This window comes from Corvus brachyrhynchos, unplaced genomic scaffold (genome assembly GCF_000691975.1).
Source record: "Corvus brachyrhynchos isolate BGI_N302 unplaced genomic scaffold, ASM69197v1 scaffold152, whole genome shotgun sequence".
In the NCBI taxonomy this organism is placed as follows: Eukaryota; Metazoa; Chordata; class Aves; order Passeriformes; family Corvidae; genus Corvus; species Corvus brachyrhynchos.
The window spans coordinates 1289672-1317137 of NW_008237447.1; the positions used below are offsets into that span (position 1 = coordinate 1289672).

At 48.2% G+C, this 27466-nt stretch overlaps 1 protein-coding gene across 7 annotated transcripts in view; it reads right to left on the bottom strand.

The window, feature by feature from the left end:
• Positions 1-1845: 1845 nt before the first annotated feature.
• Positions 1846-27466, bottom strand: part of RCSD1 (RCSD domain containing 1) — a 36975-nt gene continuing 11354 nt past the window's right edge. For 3 of the 7 annotated variants that reach the window (XM_017731453.1, XM_017731452.1, XM_008631522.2), the window contains 6 exons: positions 9707-9814; positions 7185-7274; positions 5869-5940; positions 4527-4721; positions 3230-3947; positions 1846-2406 (listed from right to left, as the gene is read on the bottom strand). In XM_017731453.1, coding sequence (XP_017586942.1) covers positions 3243-3947; positions 4527-4721; positions 5869-5940; positions 7185-7274; positions 9707-9814 — 1170 coding nt within the window. In that variant the 3' untranslated portion in view covers positions 1846-2406; positions 3230-3242. Of the gene's footprint in view, positions 3948-4526; positions 4722-5868; positions 5941-7184; positions 7275-9706; positions 9815-10107; positions 12013-27466 lie in introns of those variants that run through there. The other 4 variants (XM_017731449.1, XM_017731450.1, XM_017731454.1 and 1 more) reach the window with 4 other exon arrangements.

The window sequence follows — 27466 nt, forward strand, 5'->3', positions numbered from 1 at the left end:
CGGGCCGCGCCGTGCGCTGCGCCCCCTGGCGGCGCCGGGCGGGTGTCGCACCACTGCCCTCGGTCCCCGCGCATCCCGGGTGTGCGCGGGCGCTCCCGGGGCTGATCCACGGGCAGGACAAGCACCCACGGGAGCCACAGGCATCGCCTTTGGGGTTCTGAGCCCACAGCACCCTCCTGGTTCAAATCCCGCTTGTCCCTGATGTGCTCTGTCCTGCTAATGCTTCCTGTCATCCTCATGTTTCCATGCCTCTGCATCCCAGACTTTCAAAAAGTCCTATTCCTCCCTATTCCTCAGTAGTTGCTCTCTCAAATTAAAATGTTGAAGTCCTAATGCCAGTGGAAATCTCACCCCTGTTCTGTCTGCTGCTACCAGCTGCCCATGCTTCCTCAGCTTCTTCATCTTTCTAGGAGGAAACAAAACACATACATTTTTGTTTTGCTTTGTTTTTATTCCACCATTTATTTATTCTGTTTCTCCCTCGGATTTCCATTCCCGTGCTCGGGACACACATACACATTCTCTAAACAGGCACACATATATCTGTACGTACAGTAAGGCACAACCACTCACATCCAGATGGGACAGTCTGCTGAGAGAAGAAACAGGGGACAGCCAGTGATTGCAGCCTGCCCTGGAATACAAGCTATAGCAAGCAGATTAAAATGGATTCAAAAACAACAGTGCTCCACAGCATGGCTCAAAAGGGTGTGGAGGTCGTGTTTACCAACAAGCCCATGATATGCAGGAGGGCAAGCGCTGCTGGCTCTCAGCAAGTGCGGCCTCAGTGCTTTCACGTGGGAAAAACTCTTCCCGTGAGATTTTAGAGCTAGTGAACAGAAAGCGGATATCAGACACAAAGGTTTGGAACACTGCTTTGTTGCAGAGCCTGCCAGAGGACAGATGTGAGCTGTGTGGTGTGAAATGCTTGTGCCTCTACAGAGAGGCAGGGACAAGCCAAGCCTCTGACCCTGCTCAGCTTCACGTTTGCTAGACGGAGCTTTGGGAGGGATGAAGACGAGCAGAATGTTCTGCCCTGGTCCCTGCAGCCGTGTCTATGCTGCTGGGTACCAGGTGGCTGGCAGCAGGTTTAAGCACTGAACCCTGACCATTCACAATGCCTAACATCCGGCTGATGCCTCAGCTTTTGACAAGTCTGGCTCACTGGAGCCCAGTGAGCCCAGACTTGTCCACATGTCCACGTCACACTGTGGACATTTTGTTCAGTGTAGCCAGCACAGCTTCAGGTACTGCTGTCAGGAAACTGGTCAAGTGAGGGTCTGACATCCACCTTCCCCCAAGTACTCTCCAGACTGAAATCATAGTGACTGCTAACCTGTGACTTTTAGTAGCCCAAGAGTAAATGCCAATCTAGTACAGTGCATAAGTACTTAGGAAGGACTGGCTGCCTGAGCTTTGCCAGTTCAGCCAGGCAATGCCACTGGAAACTCAGCCAGCTAAGACTACTTCTTTGACCTGCACAAAATTCATTGGCTGTTTCCGGGAAGCTGGGATGCTTTCTGTCATGAGTGGCTCTTGGTGGCCACTCATGACAGTAGAAGTTTCAAAAAAGATTGGATAAGGTCTGGAAGTGAGAAAGACTGGACAAGCAGACCTTCTAAATCTGGACAGGAGCCAAGAACCAGATAAGAGAACTTGCCCTGTTGACCTACTCAGCACATCTTTTCTTTGCCTACAGTCTGCTGGCTGTCACTTTCCACTGCACTTAAAGCACCCCAAAGCTGAAGCACACAAGACCTACCAGCCTACCACAGGTGGCTGTTTCACAGATCAGCCCCACTCCAAAGGGATTTTGTATTTTTATGATCCATGTTCTAGGAGTTCTCCCGTGTTCAGGGTTCACATTGTCTGCCATACAGCACATATGGAGAAAACATACTGTTTCCCATCGTTAAAACATTATTTACTGAAGTTTTAAAGCCCAAAGTACTTTAAAAGAAGCAACCAAAAAGGCACCATACGTGTATGTATGTACGTAACTGATGAACTTCATCTAAGACCAATGCAGGGGAGAAGAAAAAGACATTTTGGAGCAGGATGAAGAAGCAGAAGGACCATGAGTGGTGGTGGCTGCTGGCTCCAGGACAGCGGGTGTCAGGTCTCTCAGTCCCCAAATATCACCAAGGAACGCCAGCCAACACCTGAGTTTTGAACTCCGAAGAGATTGCAAACAGTGTCTTGTTCCAGCCGTCCCAAAATATGATGGTGCAAAGCAGAGAGGCAGCGAGTGGCCACTCAGCTCTGTGATGAGTCTGGACCTCAGGGGATTTCTGCATTCTGCTCTTCTCCTGCCACTGAAGGTTTTCCAGTAGCTTCCACATTGATTGGGTTAGATGGCTCCTATCCACATGTTAAGTCTCCTCTGCCCTGATTGGATATGTCCTTCTGAGAAGGGAAAATACGTAAGGAAATAATGAAAAATAATCATGGGTCTAAGCAAAGGCAGTGCTGGGAAGTCCTGGGGGTACTTCGGTGGTTTCTGTGCTAGGAGGCAAAGGTGAGCTGCAGCCTGAGCACCAGAATCCTTCCTTCAGCTGCTCCTTGCCAAACCAAGGAAGCATTTGAAGAGGAGGTGATTGAGGTGGGATGAGACACATCCTCAGGCATCTGTGGCTCTGTTATCAGTGGTTACAGAACACACAAGAAGGTGCATGGAACAAGTCCTGCTTTAGCCAGCAGAAATCCTTTTATTTCAAGTAGCAAAGGCCCCTGCTTGCACACTTCCAGAGCTGGTCATGAAACTGGTGTGCCCCAGGTTTGCTGGCAAAGCTAACAAGCTGAACACATAGGGAATATATATGTACACATGTATACATACAACGTGTGCACACATATAAATATGTATATGTAAGAAATCATACTGATACAGTGTATACACGGTTACTGCTGGGGAAATGTGCTTTTTACTGCAAGTACTTTCAAACTGCTTTCAAAACAGCAATGCAGGAGGGTGCCTGGTAAGCAGAGCCTCTCCATTATACTGAATCCAGAACCAGCTTTGCTTCTTTTCCATCCTCTCTGTAACACCACCCAGGAGGGCTGGTCGTTTTGAGTACCCTGCCTCACAGCCTCTGCAGGCCTGAGATCTGAGGCTTTTGACATGGGGGGAGCAGCAAAATTGTTGTTGTGTTCTGTCACAGTTGCCATTTCTGTTAACAGCAAAACCCTCAGGTGTCTTAGGAGCCACCATCATGCTGGCCCATCTTACCTGTGTGTCATAGCTACGCTGTGCCCTGGTCCTGCGTGGCTGACACTGAAGGCTCACTGGCAGTCTCTAACCCCACTGCGTCCTGCAGCGGTTTGGGTGCCAGTGCTGTTTCTTCAGTGTCTGATGTTCTCTGTGTGTCTGTGCTCTCACTGCTCTCCTTTGTTTCACCTTCAGCTTCCTCCTTGTCCCCCTTTCCTTGTTCACAGGCAGTGCTTTGCTGCTCTTCTCCCTGGGAACCCTCACACAACTCACTGTTTCCAGAGGGAGGCTGAGGAGAGTTCTCCTCTCCTGGGGCATCATGACACACTTCTTCCTTCTCTGTGTTCCCTGTGTTATTCTTGCAAGGAGTAATTTCCTCTGCCTGCTTTTCCCTTTTTTCCCCATCTTCTGATCTACTGGATCCTCTCCTGGATGGGGGCTTCTCATCAGACTCTGCCTGATTCTTCTGCTCTTTGCTCCCTTTTTCTTCATCCTCTGATCTGCTGGATCCTCTCCTTGATGCTGGCTTCTCATCAGACCCTGCCTGTTTCTTCTGGTCTTTGCTCCCTGTTTCCGCCTCCTCTGTCTTGCCATTGGGCCCAAAGACCTCATCTTCCCTGGCACCATTTTCAGGAGAAGACAAGTTGACCACTAAATCTTCCCCGTCCCCATACTCGGACAGAGATCTTCGGAACCTCCGGGAGGGAGGCCTGCGCTTTATCGATCCTCGTGTCCGCACCTGGGAGGCAGGAAAGGCAGACATTGAAGCAGTCAAGAGAGCGGTACTGGAAAGCAGGAAAGCACAACAGAGGAAAATAGCATTGGATGTCCCAGCTTCTTCTACTCTGGGCAATTTGGTGGTTGAGGAAGGAGGCTGTACTCCAGCTGGTGATGGTGAATGCAGGTTACAGCTCCCCACTTAAGTGCCAAACACGCTGGTGACACCTGACAAGCTGCCATGTTCTGTGTGGCTCCCTAAACTGAGCCTCAGTCACCTCAGACATTCACTGGCATGTGGCACCACCTGCTCACAGCACTCCCTGGCACCAGCCACCCTGGTACTGCTGAGCTGAGGTGACTGGGTCCTGCCCCTTCAACCCCTCCTTCACCCACCAGGAAGGCTGCTGGAGGAGGCAGGCAGAGAGGAGACTCCACAGAGCTGCACCAAAAGGCTTTTTGGATCCCGGTGCATAGATCTCTCTTGACCACAAATGCATACTCTTACAGCAGGACTGAGGGCTCAGCCTCCTCTTCCTCTTCATCCCCAAGCAATAAACAAGCCTTATAGAATGGAGAAATCCTAGCACACATCTCCTACCTTGTTGTAGAACTGCAGCTGAGTGCCTTCTGGGGGCTGATCAAAGCTGACTGGCGTCTCACTGGGCTGGGACTGAGTCCCTGGGCTGGTGGGCGTTGAGGGAGGCGTGCTGAACGGAGAAACCAGGACTTTCAACCCAGGGCTTTTGGGAGACACTCCCGGCAGCAGAGCAGCCGGAGCAAAAGCCAGATTGGCCTGCAAAGAAAAACCCCCATTAGGGGCGTGCATGACAGCAGCGTGTGCTACACATGATAACCACACAGGGGAACCCCTGCCCTGCCACATCTCTCAGCTGTCACAGACCTTCTGGTTGCGGGTTTCTCCTGGTGACATGGTCAACAAACAAGTCTGGGCACAGCAGTTATGACTGGACATTTGTCCTTCCCTGGCAGCTGGAACTAAGAACATATTCTTTTGTCATCCTGAGGCCTTTTGGGATTTTCCAGTGACCCAGCCAAGCCACCACACTCTGCAGTGGCTGAGCTGGCAGAAAATCTGAACAAGCAGCCAGCAATCACTTCAAGATTTAAACCCTCCTGTAGGCAAATGTCCTTGGGTGCATCAGGAGGGACAGTGCTATGAATAGGCTCAGGTTGTGTCAGGGTGGCCAGGAGGCTCTGGAGTGACACGTGCTGCCGGGACAGGCAGCTGGCAGCGGCAGGGCACTCTGTCTTCAGGCTGTGGAGCGCTGAACCACCCTCAGCAGCGCAGATCAGGCACCGCAGAAACATAAAAAGGGCAGGAAGCGCTGGGTGTGTTTGTGTGTAACTGTGGAATCCAGAGGAGGGAAGTGCAGTGCAGAGCTTCCAGGCACACATGTGGGACAGCCAGAGCCCGGAACACACGCCCCACTGCCAGGACTGTCACCGCCTCTGCTCAATGCCAGCTCCCCGATGGAGTGCAGGGGACTCAGTGCAAGTGACACTGCTGCCAGGAAAGAGCTGGGGGAAGTCTCAGCCACGGTTTCCCTCACTTTCTCTCAAGAGCTGCACTTCAACTGAGGCTCCTGCCCCTGCTCCCTGCTCGAGCAGTGCTGCTGCCATGCCCATGCCCAGCCATGTAAAACGATCCTGATCCATGCACTGACATGCTCAGGGACACGCCGGGGGATCACTGGACTGCTTCTGATGCTTGTTACCATTACCAGACCTGCTCTGCCTTCATCTTTGTGCATGGTGGGACTGGGTCCTCACCAGTGAGGCCACTGCCCCATTTACCTGGCTGTCACCCCTGGCTCCTGCATCCCGTTCCCCTGTGGCTGCTCTGCACGGGAAGTAGCTGTGACCCATGCCAATCAGTTTTAATTTGATGGGGAAGCCATGTGGGTTCTGCCAGGACCTACCTGCAGCTTTTCAATCATGGGTGAGCTTTTCACCTTGACCTTGGGAATGGGGCAAGCATTTGGCGACCGCTTCTGCAAAACAACATGCACGAAAACGTCACAGTAAAGTAGGTGAGAAACAGGAAATATAATAAAGGCAGAAAACTTGGAAGAGATAAGCAGAAACTGCTGGTAGGGAAGCAAATGAAGCCTCATGTAGTGTTTTCACACAAAAGTTTCTTTTTCTTCATTCCTGACCCCGTTCTCCTTTCATCCTACAGCCAGATACATTCCTCTGGGGGAGAAGGGCTGCTGTCTGAAGTGTCTGAGTTAGGTGATGTGTGATGGCTCTGCTCCTACACTGCCTTCACTAAGGTATCTAGCCTGTGGCACAGTTTCCCCTGGTATCATTTCAGGATCAGGCAGATTAAAATTCTATCTCTTAAAGCCATAATGTCGGCAAACATTGTGAACTTTCTGTGACAGGAAAGACTTTCTGCCACCACTTGAGTAACCAAGGTAAAGGATATCCAATTAGTATAAGCAGGAAGGGGCTAAATGGCAGGAAAGGTAGAGCTGTGACAAGGCTGGAAGCAGTCTCAGAAAGAGACAGCATTGCTTTCAGAAGGGGCATATTGCTTTTTTCAGAAAAGGAAGGAATCTAGCATTTTAAAACTTAATACTCCTTTGGCATGGAGGCCGGAGGCAGCAAGAGCCCACAGATAAGAAGGACAAAGAACTACCTGCTTGTTAAGGGCAGGTGACAACGTGAAATTTGGTGGGTAGACCTCATACCCTGAAACACAGAAGGATGGAAGTGACCAAAGAAGTCCTGGCCTGAGTGTAAAATTTCCTAAGTAGCAGCCAGCTTACTGGGACCTGCGCATTCAAGGGTCCTAAAGAAGTATTCAGTGGGTATTGCCAACAAACCCTCTTCTTCACTTTGGATTAATCATTCCCCTTTTCTGAGGATGGAAAAATCTCATGAGCAGAACTATTACCCCATTATGAGCAACAAACAGCATGGGTGCTCCCTGCTCAAATCTAATAAATACCAGTGGTTCCTGAACAGTGGTAACTGGATGGATCCATCAGTGAGCCAAGGGTGAAAACAAAAGCAGCAGAAATGGGCTGTGCATCCATGCTGCAGGAGCAGGGAACAGCATGGAGCTGACTCTGAGTCAGTACATGTGGGAGGGCAGGGGCAGGTTTGATGCTGCAAGATTGATGTCTTTGGCTGCACAGCCTGACCTCTCTGCCACCTCCAAACTCATGTCTCAGGAGAGAACAGGCTGCAGAGAGGAAAGACCTTGTCCCGCTATTAAACTGATACTCACTTGCTCATCATTGTCACTTGTCTCAGTTTTGTGGGAATACAAGGGAAGGGAGCAGGGTGGTTTCCTCCGAGTTGGCTTGTGTGGTGGCACCTAAGAGAAGAAAACAACCAACTCAGCAGCAGGGAAATCAGGTTTCTTAAAAAGGAAGTGAAATTCAAGCACCAAAGGCCATGCTGTGTGAGTGACCTGCCCGGGAGGCAGGGCTCAGCCTGCCCAAATGAGTCATCCAAAGGCAGCACAAGGTGGTATTAGCACATGGGGGTGCTTGTAGCATCTGGAGCCCAGTCTTAGTATTGGAAGAGTAGCCTGTATCTTTTTCTTGATGCAACAGACACTCTTCTAAGCTGTGAAGCCTTCCCAGAAACTTCATCTGCAAAGCATCCTGCTAGAAACCCCTTCACACTGGAACAGGTTGTGACTGTTCTCTTTCCTGTTTTTACCAGGATTTCCTTTCAGTGAGTCCCAGCTGCCTACCTGGTTCATGATTTCCTATTCTGCATCTGATACATTTTAGGGAAAAAAAGGGAAATTCCGACTTTTTCAGAATTTCAGCCCCATTCGTTTCTCTTGAATGAAGAAAAGCAGCTCACAGGGACAAGGCCTCAGCTGTAACCTCAAATTTGACTAAGAAACAGATTCTCCAGGGGAGAAGGGACAAGGCAACTTAATGCCAGGGACATTGATTCCTTCTGAATGTCCTTGGACTCTCAGAACGACAAGAGAGCTCCCTAGGAAGAGATGCATAGCACGTAACTATTGCTCTGGTCTTGAAGCTCAACTGTCTCCATTTTCATGCCAGGTTTGCAGTCTCTTGCCAAGCTGTTAACATACTTTTCATGTGTAAAAAAAAAAACCAAACCAAAATAACTGGCTAATACTGTGGATCTTGGATAGTATCTAGAATAAAGTATCTGGATAATTTCGCTGCCTTCTCACAGGCTGGCATGTGAAAAGTTGGATTATGGCATCTTTACCCTCTGTAGAGTTGGTTGTCTTGGAGGACCTGTGCACTAGATGTCACTTAAATTCTGGAGGTGCTGCACCCAGCCACGGCACTGCTGCATTTCTAAGCAGCTAAGGGCAGCCCTGCCCTTATCCTCGTGCCATGCTAGGAAGTAAAAATGTGTCTTATGGAAACCTGACGGTTCTGCAACCATGAAATGCTGCGCTGTGCCACAGCAGATGTGTCAGAGGTTCCCTGGTTGACAGGATGCTCTCTGCTGGCATGGGCCAAGCAAGGGTTAAAGACCATCCACTGGGCCATTAATCTGAAACCAGCTTGAGAAAGCCGGTGGGGAAGTGACAGATGGCTTGGAGAGAAAAGACAGGAAACTTTGTCCTCCTCTGTCTCTGGAGAAAATGAGTTTCCCCGAACTGTGAGGCCCCTCCACGCTGCCCTGGCTTGGGAGCAGCAGAGGTCTGCAGATAACACAAGAGAGGTCTGGGAACTTTCTGCCTTCTGAAGGATGAGGGACTTAGTGCAATTGAATCCCATACCTTCAAAAGAGGAAATCATTGTAATGGGACGGATGGAGTGGTGTGCTGGCTACCAGAGAGAAAAAAACAGTGCTTGGGAAAAGATTGGCTATTCCCATCCTGGGAGTGCAAAACTCTGATAGATGATGGAATGCCAGCCCTGCAGGACAGAGGTCACCACTGCATCCAGCCAAAGACAGGAGGGGTGACAGGGAGGATACTCTTAGGCCAGCCTGGGATCTGAGTGGCAGAAGGGAGCAGCTCAGTTTCTAAAGGGCACACATTGCCTGAGAAGGGCCACCAGCAAACATTTATGCTTCTAAAAGAAAAAGGCATAATGATACAGGAGGCTCTCTGAAAATGTCAACCTCCTTTCATAAATAACCCTGGCTTTCCTTTCTTCCTAAGAGAGGTATTCTAGTGTTTGGCTTAGCTGGTGAAAGTCAGCGTGTGAGGGATTGCCTGGTGTAGTGGGATTTCATGAAAATAAAGCTTCAGCATGATAGAGATAGGCACAGAGTCTGAAACATCATTGGGAAGAGGCAGTGAAGGTGAGTAAAGAGGCAGCTTTGTCTCAGACTCACACAGAAGTAATTACCTGAAGGTGTAAGGAGGAGGAAACCCTCTTTTGTGAACGAGGTGCCGACGACCTGCCACTGGCTGCTACACTGCATAATCTTGCTGTTTGCTTTCTTTTTCCATCAACATTGGCTATTTCATTACTCATTGCTGCTGTCTGCCCACAAAAGCCAGCCCACATGCATGCACTGCTGTCTGCTGCTGCTGGGTAAATCTGTGCACCCTACCAAGCTTTGCAGTATCTCAGTTAGTGTCCGTCCCAAGACATGGCTCTACCAAAATACTCAACCACCAGTCGGCAATGCATGGAAGATACTGCCACAGCTTGCATGGCACAGAGAGATGAGTCCTCTGCACAGATTCAAAATCAAGGTGGATTCATGCTCAGATCATTGATGCTCCAGCAGGAAGAGACAAGTGATTAACTTCCCACTCAGTTTCCTGCTGGTGGCTGCAGAGCACCTTACCTCTTTTCCAGGGATATTGGCTGCTTGCTCTTTGAACTTCCCTGCTAGCTGAGCCACTGAGGGTGATGCCGACTTGTCCACCTCTGAGTTGGTCTCTGCTGGCCTGTTCTGACAAACCAGGAACAAGAAGTTATGAGTGAAGGCTGGGAAAAGCAAGCCTGTGCATGTGTTACAAAGTTTAAAAGTAAGAAGGGACTTGAACCAGAGTTCCTAACATCTGGCATCAATCACCCAGCCTGAGAGCAAGAGGTTTTGGAAGACAGGATTTAGCAGCATTTTCAAATATCCCAGAAAATCAGTAATTCACGCAGAGCCTTTCAGCTCCAGCCGAAGAGCCTACACTCAGTACTTTTCAATGGAAGCAAACCAGGTGTTTCAAGCCAAGTGTCTGTCCCTCTTACCCTTGCAGTGAGCAGATGGAGCAGGGCAGTAAGGTACATTCCCATACACCTCCTCAGCCCTCTCATACCCTTTTTACTGCCCTGGTCACCATCAGCCTTGCTTTTCTGCTGGTTCTGCTGTGAGAAGCCATTCCCAGTCCTCACAGCAAGCCAACATCTGCTTGGAGATGTGTCCCTTGCTGTTCTGCTTTTTTGGCAGTGAAATACTCAGGCGGGTGGGGGGGAAGGAGGAAATACCATGGCTGAGAGAAGCTTCCCCTCCCCTGGGTCGACAGCAGGCTGAGAAGCAGAAGGCTTGTGCTGGAGTCTGGATGAGGCAGCTCTTCCCACATCACACTGCCCTGGTGTCATCCCACATTTACCTTGTTTTCTTTGCTATGTGTCTATTGAGCAATTTGAGTAGAAAGCCTTGAAATCACAGCTGATGAAAGGAAACCTTTGTTCTTCATCTCTGGTATCTGATGCCAGGGAAACCAAACCAGGGGAACTGAGAATAACTAACCAACAATTGTTCTTCCAACCAGAAATAACAATCCTGGTTTTGTTAGAGGTGGAAACCTCAGAACAGGAAACCAGGTTACGAACCATCAGTAAGGAAGCTCACACCTCTGCTCCCTGTACCACCACCACGAGCCCATGACCAGCACCAAACTTCTCACCCCACTGCCTCAATGCCCTTCTGCTTCTCTGTCAGGAAGTTTCCCCAAAGGCTGTTGCTAGAGGAATACATTTCTGTTTCTGCAAAGCCTCCAGCAGAGCCTTTCCCTCTCCCTTGACACTGTTCTGCCTGGGGAGGGACCTGCTGTCTTGTGAACACAACCACTCCTTCAGCATCACTGGAGGTGAAAGGCCCTCAAAACACCAGTCTGGCCCATGCATGGACCACTTCCTTTGGGCAACCATGCTACAGGGGCTGAAGAAAGAGCTGTGGAAACTTGAAATCATATTAAGGAAGGGATTTCTTTAGACTCACAGTTTCTAGTCTAGAAGCAAATCAAGGACGCTGCATTAAGGATCATCTCATCACCCACAGCTTGCAGCAGTCTCTAGTATGAAATGCCTGGTAGAGAGCAGTGCGGATAAGGCCAGTTTGCATAGTGGGAAAGGGCCTTTCCCTTTCTCAGAGACCTGTAAATAAATGCTCCCAGTAAACGTAATCGTCTTTTTCCAGACCCACAAGCTCCTGTAGGTGTCTGCCATTCCCTGTTAAACTAACCATACACTTTGGAATAGCTTTCCTGTACCCAAGGAAGTCATATCAAGCTGTCTCATCCCAATGACCTTCACGCACCTTCCCCTCAGCTTTTCACCTTTCATTGGAGTGAAAGGCAGGGAAAGTGGCAGATAATGGAATGGAAGAAGGAGTGAGTAAGCAGATCAGCAGGGCAACCTGCTGCACATGAAAAATGATGGCTGGACTAAGTGGGGAGGGAGGCCAGTTCTGCGATGCAGGCTGTGTCTCCCTGCTGTGAAGGGAGGGCAGGCTGGAAAGAGGAAGGAGCAAAGAATGAACCTCGAGAAGGAAGGATGGACTGGGAGGCTCATCATACCAGCTCCCAGGATACCTGGGCATGGCAGAATGGACACCTGAAGTAAGGATTCAGTTGAAACTAAGGAGCTGCAAGTGCTCAGTGTCTGTGGCAGAAGGGCTGCCTCCCTCGTAGCCCATTTTTTTCCAAGAGCTTCTTTCACAGCCCCTTGCCTTTACCCAGAAAAGACACTGAACTTCCTCTTGGCCTCCCTGACCTCTTGTTTTTCGGGGTGAATTTTTCCTTTCTTTCTTTTTCTTTTAATTTCAGTCTGAAAACACAGCTCCCTTTCTTTGATCCGAGCTGGGAGGCCAGCACGGTTCCATGGGTGTCCTGTGCTGGCGGCTCCTGCGGGTGCGGGGCGCGGGGCCGGGGCTCAGGAAGCACTGAACATGCCATTCTAAGATTAGCACCAGTAGCCCACGGGGCTGTGTCCTCCAGAAGCTGCCAGCTGCAGACTCTCCGATTACGGAAAATAAAGAACAGGAAAGGATCCTTTCTCAGATCCCTTCTGGAAGTTACACTGCTGGGCTGTATCCAGCTTTTTTTACAGCTTTTTTTTCTCCCCAGGTGATGTGCCAGGCTCTGTGTCTTCTGGTCAAGGGAAAGCGCTGTATTTGGGTGCAAAAAGTTCCCTTCCTTGCACTTCGAGGAGAACACCATTCCTGTGACTTCCAGGAGCTGGGCTGGCAGTCCCCCTCTCCTCCTTCCCACCACTGTGAGGAAGGTGGGAAGCCTCATTTTATCACTTTCAACCCAGAGAGTGCACCAGCCCTCAGTCTCTTCCACACCAAAGACTAAGACATCTGCTTCTCTCACCCCAGAGCTCAGTGCTGGCTCTCTCCTGCCCCACAAGACTAATGCAACCTCTCCCATTCCTGGTCACGTTTCCCACCCGGGTGACACAACCTACCACCACTTTTCTAAATGGTGATGAGAAGTAGCTCTGCTCATTTTCTATTTGTTTTCTGTTTTGTTTTGTTGTTACCTTGTTTTGGGTTTTGTTTGTTTTTTTGTTTTTGTGGGTTTTGGTTTTTTGTGTGGTTTTTTCTTTTGCAATAACACTGAAATTACTCAGACATGATTTCTGCACTTCTTGCAGCCAACTGCTGATTCTTTTCCTTTTCAGAAGAGAAGCATGGGCAGTCTGCATCGGCTAAAACCACTGAGCTAAGGTTAAAGGCTTAATCCATCAGTAATTTAGTGACTGCTACTCTGAGGTCTTTTACTGTTCCATAAAAATAAGTGTCTAAGCATTGTATATTCTGAAAAATGTCAGAGCTTTAAACAGGAACTGAATTATATCATCAATGTAAGCATGGCATTCTGTGCAAAAAAAGGAAGTGCAACTACCAAGTTCTCTGTAAGGTGTATGTTTCACTTTTCTCTTCCAAATAAGTTTATAAAATTGAGTAAATTTGAAAACACCATGTTTTCAACACCATGTTTCTTCGTCTGCTTTTAAAACTGAGCCTAGTCCCTGTTAGCAGCACTGGGGAAGAAAGTTCTGCCTTCAGTTGTGTTTGAGGTACAAATGTGCCAATTTGAGCCCCGCAAACCTCTCCTTCCTCATGCCTCGGAGTCCTTGCCTCTGCTGTGAGAGCAAAACTGCCCACCAACCCCTGACCCTGCAGATTGTGTGAAGGGAGGCCACTGCTTTTGGCACAGATCTTGCTCCTCTCACAGGCTGCCTGGATCCACTGGATCCCCACAGAAGTGACCTGCTCCAATAGGTCCCCACAGAAATGTCCCATTGTGTACGTGGTCTGACTGCTGAAGAGAGGAAAGTTCTACTGGCTGTCATACAGTGGAGTGTTTTGGCTAAATACCAGCTGAACAACAGCAGAGATCTGTTCCTTCCCTCCTCTACGAATCTTCTAACACGCTTGCTCTTTGCAGGCAGGACATTTTGGCCAGATGGATCACCTTTTATCTGAGAAGCAACACCTCCACAGCACCTTGCAAGGCTGGAGTACTCAGCAGCTACAAAATCAGTGATGGTTACACAATTTTGGTACTGGTCCCGTGCAACTGTCACCCCTATTCTCGTGCAGCTGCATCTAGACACGGTTTTGAAGCCAGTCCCCAACCTCCACATCCCTCCTTTGTTTCAAAAGACCTTCACAGGAATGATTCCCTGCAGCCTGTTCCAACACCAGCCCATCATGCCAGATCCTGTGCTCACACAAGTGCTGCTAAGCTCCCCTGTGACTGTCATAGGGGTCTTTTCATTGCTGCACACACAATCTACCTCAGCAACAGCAAAGATGGCAAAAATAATGACAAAAATAATGTCTCAGAGGCAGTTACAATAAGGCATCCAAGGCTCGGGGATAGTGTCTTGATTACAGATCCAGAAAGGGTGATATTCAGCACCATGAGAAGGTAGTTGTCAGTATGCTAGAGAAAAACAAGGGAGTGTCAGTGCTTTTGGGGCACAGTTTCGCAAGGCCTTGGTTTCAGCAGAACGACAGCTTGTGTTTCCAACCACTCATTCTGCCCTGACCTTTCCTCTCCCCCTTCCCCCCTCCCCTGCACCCATGTGAGTTTGTGGGGCTGTGCTGTAAACTGGATCACTGAAATGATCTGGGCTAAAAATACATCCCTTAACTCTTTACACGGTTATTTTTAACCCAGGTCATTTCAGCAATGGAGTTCACAGCACAGCCCAACACGCGCTTGCCCTGCTGCAGTGGAAAGGGATGGAGGGGTGGCAGGGGCAGCCTAAAGCACAGGGGGGAGGGCTTCCCTTTAGCTGCTCCAGCCAGGGCCTGAGGAAATTACGTCCCTCTGTGTCCTCCTGTTCGGAGGGCTGAGAAGACAGCAAAATCATATTTTTGCATGCCTGCTGGTAGAGGCTGGTCTGGTCTGTGGCTCTGGTATTTGACCCTGCACCCACCCACCTGAGGTGCAGCCGAGTGCAGGCTGTGAACCCAGGGAGCACATTGCCAGTAGGAAGTTGCCATTAAGCAGCCACGAAACACCCATAAATACCACGTCAGCCATCCCCAGCAGCCCTGCTGCAAATAACAGCAGCCACACGTGCAAGCAGGTTCTCTCTGCTGCATGGCACAGGCAGAGCTCTGCACCGGTAGGACCTGCTCAGCTAAGGAAGGGATGGGGATGCGTCTGTGGGGAGGAAACTCCTTAAGTCAGAATAAACCATCATCACACTCTGCCTGGAGGCCAGCAACTGGGAAGCAGTGCTGTGGTTTTGCTGGAATTAAAGCATCAATCCCAACAAAGGCACTGGATTTCAGGAGGGAACAGAGCCTCTTGCAGAACCTCTCTTCTCTGCTTGGCTCAGCTCTCCAAAGGCAAAGCATTCTGCACAAAGCCTTCCCAGGACCGACCCTTCTCGTTTTTCAGTGAGGTAGCTGCAGGATTTGGGGAGCCAGACAGCCACAGACCTTGTCTGCATGGGAAAGCTTATACCAAACTGAGCTAACTCTCTCAGCTTGCAGGGCAAAATACAGCCTTAATCTGATCGAGGTGCTGCTTTTCTGCCTAACTGAACTCATTTGCAATCAGCTTGGCTGAAAGGAGCTGTTCTCAAGCTCTCAAATACTCAGTTCTGACACAGAAAGCAGCATTTTGGGAACGACACTGTAAGCTGCATCAGGGAATACAGCTCCTTCCAGGGCTCCCTGGGGGCAGGAGGGGGTGAAATGTCTCCTACTCCTGCAGTGAGGTGCTGCCTCTTCCCTGAAAAGAGTCCCGTGCAGAGCTGGGGTTTGATGAACTGGAGATGTCCTGCACATCTCAGACCAGGCAATGGACAAGTGCTGACAGTACAGCTCCGATTTTGATGGTGACGATTTCCATCAGTGAGAGCCAATCCCTTCTCCCTGTTCCATCTTTTATTCAACCACAGAGGACAGCTGGAGGCAAAAGGTCACTGAATAGTCACACAGGGCATGATCTAAGGTACGCTTCCTGTTTATCTGCAGAGGACATGAACTTATGCTCTGGAAAATGCACCACAAATGCATCTCAGTTACTTCGGCGCTCACATTTTTTAAGTGCAGATAAGATTAGATGGGCAGCTCGTAAGGAACTCCTCTTTAAATCAACTAAAAAAGCTCAAGAATAGTTTTTAGTTAGGACTGGACCCATGTTACTGATGGAAAAACCTCTCTAATATGTAGTTTGTAGTTTCATTCAAAGCCATCGCTCTGTATCTGACTTTTAGATGAATCCCAGCTTGCACCCTCCTGCCAACATAACCTGAACTGATTTGTTTATCTGTACCCATGGGAGTACATCAGTGGCATCGGGATCATACTGAAAGAGGAACATTGTTTGGACTGCAAAGGGAGAGGCAAATAAGCAGGGTATGTTTAAAACACAAACTCCCCCAAAAGAGCAAATGGAAAGAGGAGAGGCTGGGAAAATACCTGAATCATAGAGTGAGGAATCAGGCAGCACAAATCAGGAGACACTGCTACCCACAAGCTGAGCCTGCCTGTTCTCCCTGTGACCCACGGAAGCACCAACACAGGCTGAACACAGACTGCCCAGGAAGTGGGTGGGCTCACACTGGCCTTGGCCCATGTCTTACAGCCCTAGAAGGAAATCTCACAATGCTTGTTCCGACTGGAGCTCAGCATCACGCTGGGCCCCTGGCTCAAGAAGCAACACATCCCAAGATGTAAGTCCCGAATAAACAAAACTCATCTTGCTACACTGACCCCTTTTCATCCCATTCTCTCTCTTTACTCTTCTTTACAAATCATTCTCACTGGAGACCTTCCAGCTCTCTGTTTCAGGAGGGATTTATGTGATTTATTTACTCACTTGGCGTCTTATCTGGCAAGGAAGCTGCCCCTTGTCTCATTGTAGTAAACTTTAATTATTGGCAGAAGCCCCAGCTGGAAGTGGCTGCAGCTGTGGCTCTGTGATACCTTATAGCCAGTCCTGTCCATCACTGCATCAGTGTAGCCTGTAGCACCTTGGGAAGCGAGGCCAAGGCTCCTACCTGCTTTTCCTACCATTTACTGCACAACAGAGGTGATGATTACTGTGCTCTGCTCCACCAGAGCAAAAGCTACCCTGTGAGCCACCTCTGCCCCTTGCTCTGGTGGGGCTTGGCTAACTCTGAGAACTTTGTGAGCATTCAGAGCATTAGGACAGTTACTTTCCAGGAGAGGACAAGACCAGAATACCTTGCAGGTCTTTCAGGTGTATCCTTAACACTACAAAACAAGTAACATTTTTCTACTTCTACACTACTACTTCTGCAATATTTCCTTTGATCAGCCTTTGCTGGACACCAAACACCTCCATTTCACAATCCCTATGATAATTTTGTGAGGTTTATAAATGGCAGTATGCACAGAGTCCTCATCCTTTTCCTCCAAGCTGCCATCAGATGGCTGAGCAAAAAGGAGTAACCGGTCTCAAAGTGCCATGGGCCCCTCACTGCCAGGATGCAGGAGTGAAACATCATAGGAAGCTGAGCAAAGAAAGTAAGATTTCCACTTGAAAGATACAAGGAGAATTCTGGGGCTGATATCTGGCCATACAATCTGGTTATGACAGAGTGTAAGGGGTTGTTGAGGGGTACTGATGACCCCAGCACGCTCTGCAGAATTCTCGGCTGTTGTTTGCCAGGACTGGCATTTTGAAGGTTGTGCAAACAGGTTTCTAGTTTGACTTGCAACAAAAGGAGTCAATGTCTCATATCAGAGTGTACACAACTGTGCAGAACCACTGCACATCCAAGATAAAGCTGCTTCTAGGTGGTGAAGCCTCAGCCAGTGCAGAGGAAGCCTCCTCATCTGGTTGATGTCACACGCAACAGATTCAATCTTGCACCTTCAGGGAAAGCAATCTGTGAATTATATTGTGAATCCTGGAGTATGGGCTCCGGATTTCTGAATACTCTGCAAAGACAACAGGATCTCCGATTAGGTTTGGGACCAGCCTGAGCTCCTGGCCCCAAAGACGGGTTCTAGACCCCTTTGACCCAGCCACACATCTCTTCTGTACGTGTCCCTACATAGCTGCAGACTGTGGTTTCCTTAAGACAAGGGAATGTTCCTTAATTGAGAAATGTCAAAAAAGTAAAGAAATATTGGACATGGAAGTTTTGGAGACAGTCAGGAGGACGTAAGCAGTCCTGCTTATGCGTGCTGCCTTCAAGGCAGTCAGTGTTGTTAGAACCCAGACATCCCTAGCAGCTCTCCTCTGTTCCCTCTGAAAACAGGACCTCTCACAGCAGCCCTAACACAGATTCAACTTAAACTCCTGAAATGGAAGTGGCAGGAAAACACATCAGGTCTCCTCTTAAACTCTTCCTTTCTGAAACATTTTCAGTGGAGAGCAAGATTCTTGCCTGAGGGTAAAATCACTGCTGGCCTGTCTCTTGGAGTCTATTGAATAAGTTAGCCACAAGAACAACTCAGAAGTATGACATTCCTTCTCAGAGTGGCACCCAGGTCAACGCTTATCCCACCACAGATAAATGAATATAGGATGAGTGTGTGCCTGACCTCAGCTGCAAGGCTATTGCACAGCTATAATGAGGGTGATAATGAGGAAGGAGCTCTGACTATAACCCAGAGCAGAATAGTACGAGGAATGTGGACTACAAGGAATTGTTTGTTTTTAAGAGAAAGGGCAGAAAAATCCCACTTTACATAAAATATGTAAAAATATGTAACATTTCCCTGTGTTTGGAAAGGGTTTGCTTTAGGGCAACATTTTTCTCAAGACTTGCAGTGATCTGGTCTTGATTTTCTCATTCTGAGAGTTCCCTTGTGAACTGCTGCCATCTTGGCACTCGGGGTCAAGCACTGCCCAAAGGGTAATGTGAGGATATTCCAGCTCAGCAGCTTTCATCCAGAACACTGCAAGAAAATCTCTCCCTCACAGTAACTTCAAAACTACAGAGGGTCGGATCTGCCGAATTTAAAGGCTCACCAAAGCAAGATTTGGGAATCGGGTAGAGGTGGGAGATAAGTAGCCCAAAACTAGTAAAGGGACAAATGTTTCTCAAAGGAAGAAGCACTGTGTTGAGCACGTCCACTGTAAATAAATGGGTCATGTACTACATGACTTGCCTACTAACAGTAGAAGGGAAACTCCTGATGGCTTTCCATCCTTTACTGGTTTGAGGTACCCAAGCTTAATTTTATTTAGGGCCCAATTGTGCCGGACTGTAGAGACCACAGGGTGGTGGCTGGAGTGAGATGCTGTGGCAATGCCAGGCAGGAGACAGGCAGAGTAGAGTAGCCAGTGCCAGACACGCAGGAGAGGAGCTGTGTCCTTCACAACAGAATTATAGGAAACATCTGTAGACATCGGGAAATTTGATGTGGTGAATGAACTATCTACCTTCTGTGTCAGAGAGTGGCTACAATGAAAATAAAATGAGATAATCTTTATTCTAAGCAAGTTGTTCTTTCCCTTGTGCCATGGTACGTAGCTCTCAGGAGTGCCTGGCCTGTGCTTGCCCAGCTCTGTCGGGCAAGATTAGCAAAAGCAGCAAGTGTCACTGTGAAAGGCACAAGTGAGACCTTGAGTCTCCCTGAAAGGCACAAGTGAGACCTTGAGTCTCCATTTCTGTAATGAGAGTATCTGGCAACTGCGTGGTGCCTACATGTTCCCAGCACTGCATGGGCTGATTAATCTCAGCAGCATTACCTCAAACCTTCACTGTTAAGAGCATCTGCTGAGAGGGCAACGTATGGGCTTGCGCACTTTAATGCCTGTATAGCTACTGCTGCAGACCCCACAGAACTGGTCCTGAGGGGAAGCCAGGGGTTTATCTGTCAGGAGGGCACTCAGGTGACCAGGCAGGTGTCTGAGATCTCCTCTGCCCCAGCAAACCTTGAATTCTTTGCTGCGTGTTGGCATGGCTTTAACAGGCAGGCTGGCACGTGCTTGCCCTAAACCCTGGATTAAAACCCATCCCTTCCTGGGCAGACCAAAGAGTTTGAAGCCCACACTCTGTGAGAACAGAATGGAGCCCAGGCTGCCTGCTTCCTGAGCAAGTGTCTTATTGCATCTGGCAAAGGCTGCCAAGAGTGGTTTGATCAAGCACCACCATTACCAAAAGAGGCAGCGAACTGCAGCACCTGGTCCCTGCCGGGCAGGGTGCCTGTGCAGGGGCAGCATGTGTGAAACCTCAGCCTGTACCCTACACAGACACAGGCAGCTCTTGGCTCTGCTGTGCCCTGAGCAGGATAAGGCACCTGGCTGTTCGGCCATGACTCTCTGTGCAGGGATAGCAAACCATTTAAAATCAATCATTTAAATAAATTGCTCTGTGTGTGCACATTGGTTTGGGAATCCCTGACTGAGGTGACCACAGAAACCTCCAGCAAAACATGGGTGTCACCGTTTCCTTTCTGCAATAAGTGCTTTTGTGAGATGCCTGATCGTGTTTGCTTGTGTTCACCATGCTCAGAGTATTCTAATGGGGAAAGGAGTAGTGGGAAGAGATGAGGATGTGGGACTGGGGGGAATGTAATAGCGGCCCAAGGACAGGTCAAGCAGGGCAAATCCAGGCCTGTGCAGAAGCAGCATCCCAGGCACTGGTTAAATTTTGATGCGGAGCAGGCAGGTGCCCAGTGATCTGGAGGAACCTACAGAGTCAGGCAGTGGCTGCAAGACATGGATAGCAGTCCTTCCATTCTGCATTAGTCCTGTAGTTGATCTAGGACACTACAATTGCCCTCAACTAATCAAAAATCCAGGAAAGAATTTTAGTCCAACAACTAAAATGAGATTTGGTGCCAGAAGCCAGAATGCTCAAGAGGAAAGAGTCAAAAGGTACTCAAAGACCTTTCTCAAGTACAAGGTGACACCTACTGCAGGGAGAAGACAGGAGGTTGGGATGAGAGGTAGGAAGGTGAAAGAAAAGGCTGTCAAGTACCAGTGAGACCTGAGGAGGAGAGGCTGTGTGACATACAGTTAAAAGAGATCATGATCATCAGGATTATTTGGTTTATAAGATACATAACAACATCTGCATGCAGACAGAGACGAGGAAAAACACAGGAGGGCTAAGTGGAGAGGCAAAAATCTACAACGCCAGCTAGGCCAGCTGCCTACAGACAAGGTGACCAGGGTGTCCAGGAGAGCAGGGAAAACATCCAAGCTTCATTAAGGAGTCCAACCAATTCAAGGAGAAACGGCCTCCGCCTTTCCTGTAGAAGCGCCCTGCGTCTGCAACTGCCTCACACAAGCCCAGCACAGCTGCTCGCAGACAGGCCGAGCAGCCAACATGGAAATCATCTCAGGCAGCAGGAAGAGGACTGTGGATAAAGCTGGTATGTGGCTAGATGCAGTCACACCCAGTCACACAAGTGGAAAAAGAGGGAAAAGCAGAGAGGTTGTGCCCACACAGGCAGCATGGCAGCCTCTTTCCCCTGACAGGCTCCATGCAACGGGAGTTCTATGGCCACCTGAGGCAACACAGCTTCAAAAACTCACCCATACTGGGTTTTAAGCCCAGACATACCACGCAGGGTAGTCCCTTCAAGTCTTTGGGGTGCATTGTTGTCTCTTTTCAGAGTCTGAGGTATTTAAGATGATACAGCTTTAAGAAATCAAAAAGAAATACAGAAAGATTGAAAAGCTGGTAGTTTACCATGTGGCTACTCTAGGTGAAAATGGATTTCAAACCATCTAACTTCAACTCAGCAGTACCCTGTCCACTGCAAACCTGAGCTCAGCCATCAGTACCCTTAAGACTGAGACACAAAAACCCAGTAGTTTAACACAGATCTCTACAATTACTAAGTTTGACTACACTAGAAGACTGGGCTAATATGCCTTTTTCCTTTATGAAGTCCTGGAAACTCAGTGTCTTGCTATTTCCTTCAAGTTAATGTATTTGTTTTTAAAAGACTGGCTGTATTTATCTGGAACAAACAGTTTCAAAAAAAAGAGGTGGGTTTTTTTTCTCATTTGGCCTTAAAAGAACAGTGTTGATTTTGCAGAGCTGTTCCCTTGCTCCAAGTGAACACCAGGGACACACCTGAGGTATTTTTCCATCAAGTTTACCATATCACTATGTCTTTTGGGGGAAATAGGTTGTGCTGCTTAAATGTGAGTGCTATCAGTAAGCCAGAACCCTGCAGCAGATACACTGAGCATTCCTATGATCTGAGGTTATGAAAATTCAGATTGTGATGCTGAAAATAAAGTCCCTTGCTCTGAAATGCCCTGTCAAATACAGCCCTTGGCCCCTCTCTTAAAAAAAGCCACACTGAAGAAGGCCAGTGGGAATGTAACAAGAGGAAATGTCCTCAAGTTGCCCCAGGAGAGGCTCAGATAGGATATTAGGAAAAATTTCTTCACTGAAAGGGTTGTTCAAGCACTGAACAGGTTCACAGGGAAGTGATGGAGCCACCATCCCAAAGGACACATATATGCAGCACTTAGGGATATGTTTTAGTGGTGGGCTTGGCAGGGCTGGGTTAATGGTTGGACTTGATGATCTTAGAGGTCTTTTCCAACCTAGAAGATTCTGTGATCAACCTGGCAGCAGGACTTCAGTGCCAGCTGAGAGCTAACGCACCATTTTCTTAAATCATTGAAGATCCCCACTCTCCTTCAAGCAGCACTACTTTTCATTTCTCCAAAATTAAATTAGATGAACATCTACTTTCAGCTTAGTCCAGGAAGACATCTGGATTTTCTGGTATGTCAGGCAGGAGGATATGGATATACAGTCCTGTCATGAACTCCTTCTCTCCATCTGATGGGAGCCCCCTAGCAATAAATACTGCCTGAAAGCTTGGTGATACAACCAGACATGAGCTATAGCAGATATCTAAAATGCAGATAATATGCATGACAGGCAGGGGGGGATGGATTATTTCTCAGAAATTATCCATTGAATAAATAAGCTGATGAGGTTGTGTTGTTTTAAGAATCCACAGACACTCCCAATGCGGAATTGCTCCGTCGGAGCCAAGGGCTGATCTGTACCCTGGCAGGGTGATGCTGATGTCCTGATCCACAGCTGACAACAGCTGTTAGCAAGATGTTGGTCTGGCTGGTCTGGAGAGCATTGCTTCCCATGTGTCTTCAGCAGCTTGTCCAGGCAGGCTCTGGGATGTGTCCTCGAGACTTCCAAAGGCTCCATGGCTGGAGGAGTGGGGTGGCAGCTCTGATGAAGAGCAGTGGTGGCCACCACAAGACATAGCTGCTTTTCTGGTGAGCTGCCTCCACCAGCTGCTTGTACAGAGCTCTGCTCCTGGCCAGGGCTTCCCTCAGGATCATTCTCAGCTTCCCTGCGTTTCCCTCCCAGACATCTGTTTTTCTTAATGGTCTGGGAACTGTACACAGCTTGTCAAGTTCCCCCAAATTAATCGGTGCCTCTCTGTGTGCACTTCCAGGCCTTGTTCTGGGGAGATCTTGCTGCTCTAGAAGGGTAAGGGGTGACCTAATGGAGGAACAGCCAGCAAAACCTCCCAGGCTGCCCACAGAAGACAGGAAATAGTGCAGTCTGTGGGGCAAGTGCTCCAATCTCACGTGAGCAAGGAATTCTAGACTAAGACATAGAGTAGAGAGATGGCCAGGAAGGCTGGACTTGCATGCGTACTACTACTTCAGTGGGGAATGAAATGCATAAACCATGGTTATAATATGATACAGACCTCTGAGATGAGAAGTTTTCTGTTGTGCCTTGAAATAAATCATTATTTTATCCCATCTCAACCACAGTGTTCCTTTAAGCGACTTGTAGCTGCACACACGATGGGAGGCTACACCCTGCTCTCACCTGCAGACAGGGAGACCCTTGGGCAGCTGCTCTGAAAGAAACGGGCTGAGCAAATGGAACAGCCCCTGTAGCAGGAAAGGTCTCAACCTAATGGATCTTCTCCCTTGCTTGCCTCACACGGGGTCAGGAAAAAGCCCTGCTTTTAGCAGAGTCTGAAAAAAAAGATGAATTTCAACACAAGGAGGCTCAGACTCAAGATGCTTCAGGTGGGACAAGGAAGGGATCACTCTTGGCCTAATGGAGTGGTTAAAGAGGATGAACTTTAAGCAAGTGCATATACAGAACGCATAAATTATCTAATCTGAAGCTATTCAGAACATGAAATTAGAAACTGAAGTCACTGAACTGTCAGAGAAGGTGCACAGAGAATGCAAGAAGCAGGGACAGTTCAAAATACTTCTGATAAATACTGTAAATAGACCGTGGTACCTCCCCATTTAAACTCAATTTGAGACAGGCTGGTTGTAGCAGCAAATGGATTCTACTCCTCTTAATTTATCATGCTGGGAACAGAAAATCAGAAGGGTAAATGAGCCTACACAGAGCTTCCAACTGCAGCGGCTTCCAGGACTCATCAGTTAGAACTGTGCTATCTTTGTAACACATTGCTATTAAATTAGGTCTACACTGGATGCAGGCAGGTCAGAGAAGGAGGTTCATATTTATCTAAGACAGGAATTTAGTCTAAAAAGGTACACAGATATGGAGTGGAGGAAAGTGATAGCAAGCACTCTGCTAGCAGCCAGCTTGAGGTGTGAATGCTGAGCTATACACACAGAGAGGTCTTGCTGGTTGGACCCTGGAGGGCTCACTGGCCCCAGTAGCACTGAGGATCTGGGTCTGCAAAGCTGCTTTCCCAGCAGATGCCCACCCTTTGGCTTCATCCAGAGTCTCCAGTCTGTGAGACTCCTGAAAATTGGGCCAAACACTGGGAAAATGTACCCAGGCAGCTGTAATTTGCTGTTACATTTGAAAATGCCTGAATTTTCAGCCCAGTCTGGATCAGCCATAACGATGCATTAGAAATGTAGTCTTTTCCATAGGTAAACAACTCCTCTACACACCCTAAGGAAAATGCACACAAGCAACTCCTGAGCTGCAGCTTGGCCTTTGACATAAATTATTTTTCAGTGACCAGAAGAAGAAAATGATCTGTTTTGGAGTAAAACGATGCATAAAATTCACCCAAAACGCTGCAACGGAGAAACCCAGCACTTGTAAGAGCTTTGAAACACTCCACCCCTACTTCAGTGCTCTATTTCTTTTACCTGCTGGCTGATTGGAACTCGTTTACCTGTTCTTTCTCTGCAAGAAGAGGGACTAAAGTTCCTTCAACCTCAGGCACAGTTTGCCCAGGTTAAAGCTGGGCCACCGGAACCAGGTTTCCAGGAAGTGTGGGCTCCGTGCCTGCACAACACTTGCTCAGTGAGTGAATCAGCACTAGGAAGCTGTGGCCAGCATGGCCCTGAACTCACAGGTGTTGAGAAGAAAAAATTAAACTAAACTTTTGATCTCTGGAATCACTAGAATGATCCAGTGATTTTTGAGTCTGTTAGTTGACTGAGACAGGATGATGTATTATATGAGATTGAAGTCCCGATGGGATTGGAAAAGACAACTTTGCATTGAGCTGGGAGATGAAAGACAAAGTGCTATGGTTGTTTCCTTTTTGTAGGAGTAACCAGTGTACTCAGCAATCAGTCTCTTTTTTCCACTCTGTCCTCTTCACAGGCACCTGCTGTCTAGAGGACCATGGAGAGCCCCTCTGCCTCTAAACTGGGAATGAACACCTTCAAACTGAGCATGGAAACCCTGGGTTCTCATGGAGGGACAGTGTTGACAACTCCATGCACTTCATAAAGACTAAATGGGAAGCCAAATTAGACTGTGCACGTTTCACAAGTTAAACATGCCCTCACTGCAAAGCCCAAGGGGTGAAATTCCTGGGAAGCCCGGCACACCAACTCAAGTGTGTGTCTATGAAAACAGGGCATGTGTCATCTGAACTTACATCAGGGGAACATGGCACTCAGCAGAAAGGTATTTCAAGATGACTGACTTGAGGAAGCCATGATTGCTGTTGCAGTACACAGTTTTAAAGGATAAAGAAACCCATTCTAAAACCAGGAAGAAATAATAAAAACAGAATCGGTTTTGTGTTTTACCCAGGTAGTAAAATAACCATTCCCAGACTCTTACAGATATGATGCCAACTTATTCTGACCTGAGCTTCCCACAGGCAGAAGTTTGCCAGGCTTGAACAAGGTACTGCAGCAGGGAGGAATCATAAACACTTCTGGGGCCTGCTGCTGAATAGCCACGAGCTGCTTCTAGCAGCCCACACGTGGAAGAACTGCAGAACAGCATGGTGCTGCCCCTCTGGTGGCTCTCTCAATACCACTAACCTGAATACTACTGAAGCTCGCTTCTTATCCTTCTAATGCACAGTCCAGCCTATTTTTGAATCATTCACGGGAAAAAGATTTCTACTACATTTGGTTTCCACTACGCTACTCCAAACCTTGCCAGACCTCACTGTTAGAAATCTCTCCTGCTACTTGGTGAGATATAAATCTTTCCTTTAATTGCATCCCGGTATTCCCAGGCATACAGCTTTTCCAGTGCACTAATTCTGTTTCCTCCGCACTAGCAGTTTTAGACTACTGTCCTCAGTCTCACTGCAAAGCCACACTGACTCGTTAAAGTCCAATCTTCTGAGCCAGAATTCCCTCTCCTTTGCATTTTTGTGCCTTTCTGTGCATAAGAAGTCACTGGTCTGCACCCTTCAGATATCCAGGCTTTCCAAACCACACACGTTAATTCTAGGCGTGTTTGAGAAGCCTGAGATGAACAGTGGCTTTGTTGAAGCTGGCAGTAAATCAGTATCTTTTGCAGATTAGCCACCAGTCATCCACACTGACCAAAACCCTGTGTGCATCTCGTTTGAAAGGGTAAACAGGTGTATTTGCATATGCAACAACACCAGTTTACAACGTTCCTGCCTGTTCTATGGGCTTTGAGCTCTTTTAAAATCTGGTGATGAATAATGAAGAAAAAGCCATGCATCTAAATCTGCTGTCAATCTGGCAAGTGAGGTCTGGGTCTTCTCATGGAGAAGACTTCCAGAAACGCCTTTAGCAAGTGATGTGCTTTATCTGACAAGAATTTGGTCCAGCGACTTTTTTGTCTTTCCAAAGACTGAAAACTTCATTTGGCACTAATGGGGCAGATAAGGCTCATCCTTACCAGTACATTACCCAGACCCAGATACTGGTGATAAGATACAAAGATATGACTCAGATTTGATGTAAAAGCATTTCTGGCATGAGACTGCATAGCTGGATACATTGTGACCTGGTTGAAATGTGACTTAAATCCATGCCTAGGTGAGACTCTGTAGGAATGAAGTGCCCTGGGTCTCTGCAAACAACCAGGTGTGAAGCAACTCTGCAGTGAATGTGTAGTAACAACTTCTCCTTACACAGCAGCTCTGCTGTCCCTAGACCAGATTAATCTTATGCCTGCTTGTCCTGCAAACTGCTAAAGGCATATATATCCCTGTCTGCATGGCACCAAGACAAGGTCCTCCAAACAGGTTTCCTTGCTGCTGGCTTCAGCTGCCACCTCAGATCCCAAATTCAGGCTGTGGAGGTGGTGTTTTAGGAAAAAGAGCATCCACCTCTCTAAAACACCTCTGTAAACGGACCAAAGTGGAAACAGAATGGAAAACCAACCGCAGTTTGTGTGGGCTGGTTCATTTCCATGATAAAAGCCAGCAAGTTTCCAAGCAGCATCTATTGATAAAGCAGTGCTGATGTTTTCCCCCTGTTCTTCAGATAAGCAGCTCCTGGGAATGCATGAAAAGGTATGCATGATATGCTGCTCAACTGCAAAGCATGCCGCCAATTAGACTGCGGAGCACAGCACAGAAGGCGTTTCCAAAATGCTATCACATGGCTTGGGACACTCAGACAACCAAACTGGGGAGTGAGGAGAGGTTCAGAAGAATTCTCCCTCTCTGGTGACACAAAAAAAGCCTTAATTCCATTTAATCCAGGGTCTCTGCTAGGTGGAACAAAGGGCTGCAGCA